The sequence below is a fragment of the Austrofundulus limnaeus genome, unplaced genomic scaffold (genome assembly GCF_001266775.1).
Source record: "Austrofundulus limnaeus strain Quisiro unplaced genomic scaffold, Austrofundulus_limnaeus-1.0 Scaffold42, whole genome shotgun sequence".
Classification (NCBI taxonomy): domain Eukaryota; kingdom Metazoa; phylum Chordata; class Actinopteri; order Cyprinodontiformes; family Rivulidae; genus Austrofundulus; species Austrofundulus limnaeus.
This window is the reverse complement of record NW_013952444.1, coordinates 1,431,198-1,438,116: the sequence shown is the minus strand read 5'-3', so window position 1 is coordinate 1,438,116 and position 6,919 is coordinate 1,431,198. Positions and strand designations below refer to the sequence as shown.

The following is a 6,919-nucleotide window of genomic DNA, read 5'->3' as shown; positions in this document are numbered from 1 at the left end:
CATAAATGCTCTATCTTATATATGGTACCAACCTACAACTTTTCAATATTTTTTTAAAAATAAAGCACTACAACAATTTTATTTCCTTAACCTTTCAGGCATCTTCCACTTTCTAAGTCACTGGGCACAAAAGAACAGGAAGTGCTGATTGTGCAGTATTTGCTTGCAGAGACCAGAAGAGGTTCTGATAGGTGGAGCCAAAAGTCCACATGCTGGAGTCATTATGGTGCTGGCACCACTCCCTTTACCCCCTAACTAAAACATACATGAAACCAAAGTGAGAAGGCTCCATCCTGATGCAACCTTTATGGTGAGCAATAATGCCTGAGCTGTGATTCAAACCCTCTTCAGTTGAATTCTGAAAATGAGCTGATTTGGAGGGGATGAGAAGGACTGAAGGTGTAATCTTTGTATTTAAAAAAAACTGCAGAGAAGTCATTATTAGAAACTTGTTTATCGATTTTTTTGAGCTAAAATCCCTCAACTGAGGGCGTAAAAATATCTGCGTACGTAACACTGCCAAAGAGTAGAATGCAATCGTTTGGAGAGGGAGGGAAAAAAGGGAGGCACCACGTGCCAGGTTAAAAACCTCACACAAAATGGCTCATCAAAAGGAAAATAGTCTGTGGTTCCTCTAAATATTGTCTCAAGTACAGCGCTACTGGTCCTCCAAAAAAAAAAAAAAAAAAAAGAGAGAGAGAGAGAGAGCTTGGACTAAATGTCTCTTTGTGAGTTTCAGAATGCCTTTCTGCATTACTGCATACCTCAAGGCCTCATATATTCCAGATGTGCTGAAGTGGCCAAGAACCCCCCCCGACGCACCCACCAGCACCCCCTCACTGCTCAGCCCCCCTGCTCTCTCATAGTCTTTGCTCTACAGAAGCCCTGAAAAAACAGGCAATATCCCAAAACCATTAAAGACCCTGAATGAGTGGGCATGGCTTTTGAACTTTTTCAGACTCTGAGAAAGTCCAGACAGCACGCTGTCCTTTCAACACATCCAGAAAAAAGACTTTCACCCTTACTCTCAAAAAAGAAACAAACCATATTTTAATGATAAGGATGTGAACCCACAAGAGAGAGAGCAGACAGTTCTCTTGTGCCAAAGGTACCAAAGCTGTCTCTCCACAGTCTTGTCAGGGGGGTAATTTGTCAGTCTTTGATTTTTAATGATACATTTGAAGGTAGTGTCACAGACTTGTGATATACTATCTGCCTTTCTAACAAGCTCCTAATGTGTAATATGGAACATGTGTTGACATGAAAGTCCCTCTGCTTAAACCATTAAAGCCATTTTATGAGACACCTTCAAGCATTAACATTCCATTTTCACTTCTATAAGCACACAGAAAAAAAATCATAACTCATCAGAGTCATGAATGTTTAGACTTGTGACAGTCGAACACAGTGTCTCTGTGGCTCTGTGGTCATGCAGCAGCATCTCGGGATGTCTCGTCTGTCTTTTTGCGTCACTGCCATCTACTGAGAGTTGGCAACGCAGGCGGCAATTAAAGCACCCTGGAAAGCCTGTAAACGTTTGCTAGCACATCATGCAATTATGGCTAGCCTAAGTATCTATCAATATGCAGAGTTTTGGGTAATCAGCAAACATGCCACAGCAATTTGATTCTTTTATTTTTGGGTTGCTATTATGATCAACTGTGCATCGCAGAAAATTGGGTTTTGCTGACTCAGCACTGATCATAAACAGCTATTTTAGCGTTTAAATCATCACATCAAAGGAACTATATCAGATGTAAACTTGTTAAATAACTTTAATTTTAAATTATTTGAAATATATTCTATTATTTATTTGGTGACAAATGTCAGATGTCAGAATATATGCAAATAAATATTTGAGTATACCAGTCTGTTCTGGCAAAGTGGCTCTCTGTATGATTCCACAAAGGAAAGTATTTGATGTGACCCATGCGTGTCTTTTTAAGCAAAGAAAATACTGCACTTTTTTCCCCCCTTTCTTTTCCATTAACGCCCCTTCTTGGATTCAGTGGGAGCCTGAATAATGTGGAAAAAAGGTGATACTTTACTTTGAGCCAGAAGACGATTTTTTTCAGAGAATTCCAATCTTGTGCCCAGCTATTATATAAAGTTTTAAAGTATATCAAAACAATATTTAATTAGTCATACTGCTCAACCACAAAACAGGTGCCATATTTTAACAGGAAAAATGTATTTGAAATAATTAGCAAAAAATATGCCAGTTTCACGACTTTTTGTATTATACTGAATATGTGTAAACATTTGTTCCATATGCGAGAACCCTGTTCTTTTGCCAAATGTCGTGCGTAAAAGTCGTGCGTAAAACCGTAAATGTTTCCAGCGACTTCCAAGTGATGGGCTGAGATAAAATCCTATTTTCCTGCAATAAACTCTGATTTATGTCCTACACAACAGATTAAAATATATATTTTTGAATCATCCCAGCAATTGATCATCATTAATGTTGTCAGTGATAATTTTTACGCACAGATTAAAACTGAAGTATTTGTGTGATAATTAACATACGAGCACTGTCGCTGCTGACCACACCTGGATGTCAAGCATTAGACCAACTAGAAGTTACTCTGTTCATTTTTGCACAACAAATTACGAAGTAAACGTTTTTTTTATTTATCTCTAAGCATTAAGGCACACTGGCACAGCAAACTCAAATAAAAAGAACCGTGGATATTGGGTGACATCACTGTTACATGATGCACACTTTTGATGTTTTTAATGTATAGAGGAAATAACTTTTGACCATTAAAGAATCATATTAAAATGTGGAAAAATAGAACAAAACGTGAAGCTAAAAGTTTAGAGACAGCTGGTGACTACCACTGCCATCGTCAGGCTGTGGGACGCTCTTTGGCTGCCCTGAACTCTCCACAGCGACACGTGCAACCAAAACCAATACCTTACCTGCTTTAACAATTGAAGTTTGAAGGGTTAAAATTAACGTGATCACAGCGGCTAACGTTGAATCCCATTGACGCCTTTTCGTTTTCCAGCTGATAGTCCATCTTTGCATCTCCATGGTGAAGCGCCCGCAGCTACACTGAAAACGGGCGACTTTTTTCCCCCTTCCTTTTTTTTGTAAAAAAATCCACAGAAAGCAGGCTTATTCTACAGCGCCATGTGTGAAAGTTTGAGGATTTCTCTTTCAGTCAGACCGGGCCCCTCAGATTCACTTGCGCCCCCCCAGCCCTAAGCCCAGCGCTCACACTGATGGTTAAGGGCTTTCATGAAAAGAAAAAAGAAAAAAAAAAAGCGCAGGATACTTTCCTCCCTGAGAATTGTGCACCGTGAGGAGGCAGGACAAACGCAAGCTGAACCTGAACAGATTTTAGGGCTCTAGCAGTCGGAAACTCGCAGCTCATCAAATCAAGAGTTTGGAGAGCTCTCTCTTGGCCCGCCCCCCAGCGCACTGATAGAGAAAAGTTACAGCATCAGTCGGAGCATCACTGCATCCCGGTGCAAACTGTCGAGCCAGTAAGACAGATTAAATCAATAGGTGCTGTAGGAAGCGCAATTTACAATAAATAAATAAATAAATAAATAAATAAATAAATAAATAAATAAATAAATAAATAAATAAATAAATAAATAAATAAAATGCAACACAATATGTATAATAAAGCTGGGGTGGAGTTGTAGACATTTCCTGAATTAGCAGGCAACCAAATAACCCATGCACAGCTCCGTAACAAAAACATTTGCCAAAATGAAATGTTTTCCAGAGTTTGGGAGTTTCCTTAATTAGTTTTATTTATTTATTTATTTTTTAATTTGTTTTTGTGACAGTAAAGCTTTCGAGCCTGATAATAACCATTGTTAAGAGATGACTGGAAGCACAGGTGGTAGCCATAGAGTTGTGTTTATTGGTCTGAAAGACAGATTTTAACAGTTCAGTGGAACTGACCCGACACAAAGCTGATTCATATGTCAGTTAGTGTTGACTTGTTTTTCAAAGGACAGAAAACAGAGACATGAACCGTGCAGCTTTTTGTTCTAACGTGATAAAAGTTAATGCTGGCATTACTGAAAAGATGTAGTGGAATTAACTTGAAATCGTGTGGATGATTTGTGTCTATGTGGCTCTTTGATGGACTTGTGACCTGTGCAGGGTGTACCCCGCCTTTCGCACAAGGAAGACGCAGGCATGATGGATGGATGGATGAGGTTTTAGAATTTTTTTAGGCTTAAAATGTCTTGTCTGCAGCTACATTTGTTATGACAAATTGTTTGACTTGCTTAAAGTAATAATCTATGATCAGTTTGAAAGGCATGGCATTTAGTCGAAGCTTTATTCAACCATCTGGACTTTGGTTTCGGAGAAATTTTAGACTTTTTGTTTGTTTAGTTTTGATACATTTTGTTTTAAGTTTTTTTTTGGTGGAGTCAGAACCTCTTGTTCATGTTGCTTCTTGTGGATGTGATCCAGAATGTCAGTCTCTGTTCACTGGCAGAAAAAATAAAAACGTGAATAACCAAACATGAACTCTTTAGTTTTCGCTTTCAAACAGCCTGGCTCAGTCAGCCAGAATGTACTGACACATGTCCAGATTTCAGTTCCTAAGATACTGTACAATTTTCAAGAAGGCTTGGCTTCAGACCTGCAGACTTTGTAGTTAGAAGCTTATGATTACAAGTGGTGCATTTGCTAAAATGCGGGCCAAGATGACATTGTATAATTATTCTATAATAAGTCCCTGCTCTATGCACGGCTCAAACAAGTGCAGCTGCAAAAATAAAAATGTCTTGAAAACGTTGCCCAGTGGTTTTGTTATTCTATAGGAAGCAGTCTTTAATCAGTGCTTTCAAGTTTCAGACAGAAATTCTTTTTGCTGTCCAGTAACATTGAGCTGGTTTTGCCTTCTGAGGACTCAGAGTCACTTGGGTTCTTGAGCCCGACACAAACTCTTAAACACATGTAGATGTAATAAATGTGCCACACTTGGATGTTTAACCAATACACAGGTAATGTATAGTTTTCCCAAGACTGACATTTTATGCAAAACATGTCTTTATGTGTTTATTATATATGTCCAAGCAATTCAAACAAGTCAAAATTAAGATAAATGTTTTAGGATTATTGCCAGTCATGTAACTTTGAATTGTATGATATTAATATTTAATATTTTTAACACCAAAGAAAACAATCATCCTCCCACAAATCTAGGTTTAACTCCAAATTATAAAATACTTCCATTCATCAAAGAAACCTTCAGTTCTAAGACACAGCAGTGTTGAGACCAACAAAAAAATACTTCCTATTGCTATTTTTTGAATTTGATTTATTATTTTTTTCTCTGCAGCATTAAAGCCAGCATTCATGCAGAATGCAGACGTTTGCAAGGTGTTCAGCGTTCAAGCAAACCTTTAAACGCAGGTGAACACAACTTTGAGACAAACTGTAATTATTGTCATAAGACAGAAACACGATTCCTATCATCTATATGATGGGATATGGAAAAAAAAGTTACAAGCACTTTGTCTGCAGAAGAAGACACAACCTGAAGAATTTTTTTCTTACCAATAATTATGAGGCTAGAAGGCACCATGCAGCTGGGTGAGGGTGGAGTGGGATGTGCAGCAGACACTTCTGACCACAAAATCACAGAGTGGAATGTATGTTCGTCTGGGCACGTTTATTATAGGGACATATGGCACCCAGATAAGATCACCTAGGAATGGATTTATGTGTAGGGAAATTGAAATTTGTTGAGGTAAACTACTTAAAACAGCTAACTTGGGATAAAAAAGAAAAGCGAGTGACAGGCAACATGAAAGTAGTGATACAAACCACTGTGTTACTTGACATTTTAAAATAAAACCTAAAACCTGGACAACTTTTTTCTACGAGACATCATTCAGATCTGATTTGCACAACTTCCATTGGGACCAGCACTTTATATTTTATCTGTAAAATATGGTAAAACCAGAACTATAAGAAAAAATGAGCAATTGATTAAAAGAATCTTAGCACATCAATGCCATGCAACGTGTTGCATGACCATTTGTACAAAATACCATTAGATGAAGCAAAAACAACCTGGAAAAAGATCAAGTTTGTTTGCAATCTGTTGGTTTGTTCTTTTATTTTTATTTCTGTGTTAAAGTAGACATATTATTCTTTTAAATCCTTCGTTTTCATATTTAAACCATTTAGGGTCTTTATAAAGTGGAACTACAATGCTTATGTCTGACTGGTGTAAGGAATTCAGTTTCCCTGTGAAAATCTGTTCACCCTGTGTTGGGAGGGCTGGACCAGTGATTCTCTCTAAGGTTAACCAGCAGGGGGGAAAAGATTTTCACAGGGGAACTGGATTTCATGCAACACCGGATATCTTTCCTATAGTAACTTTACCAGCCCATCTTTCACCCCTTTTCTGATGAGTGGTTCAACAGCTTGTTTTGTTACTGTTCCTTTAAGATGCTTTAAGCTCCACCCCCTTCCGGCTTCCAGACCGGTTTACTCAGCTTGAGAGTGGGGTTTAGCATTTTCTATCTCGCAGAATCATTTTATTTACAATTTAATTCAAATATTTCAACAAGGGAAGACTTGTCCATCCAACCTTATGTTGGAGCCAGAGTCTGACCCAATACCAGAGTTTGACCAAGACCAAGAAAAAATTAGGATGAGGACATTGTAGTTTTTTTTTGTGTCACTTCAGTAGAAAACAAAACCAAATATTATTAGTTTATTTAGTTTATTTATTTCTTCATCATCAGTGACTTTTTTTAAGTGAAGAGAAAATAGAGACAGAGAGAAAAACAGAGAGAGAAGTAATTAGAAAGATAGAAAGACTGAAATAGCGATTAGAAGTACAGTGGTTTGCAAAAGTATTCATACCCCTTGAACTTTTCCATATTTTGTCACATTACAACCACAAACATAAATATATTTCACTGGAAT

The 6,919-nt window shown here is 37.7% G+C and overlaps 1 protein-coding gene across 1 annotated transcript in view; it reads right to left on the bottom strand.

Moving 5' to 3' along the window:
* The window catches only part of col11a1b (collagen, type XI, alpha 1b), a gene marked incomplete in the record, with an annotated part of 78,586 nt that extends 75,267 nt beyond the window's left edge, over positions 1–3,319 (bottom strand). The window contains 1 exon segment of the mRNA XM_014007490.1: positions 2,923–3,319. Coding sequence (XP_013862944.1) covers positions 2,923–3,037 — 115 coding nt within the window.
* Positions 3,320–6,919: the final 3,600 nt, after the last annotated feature.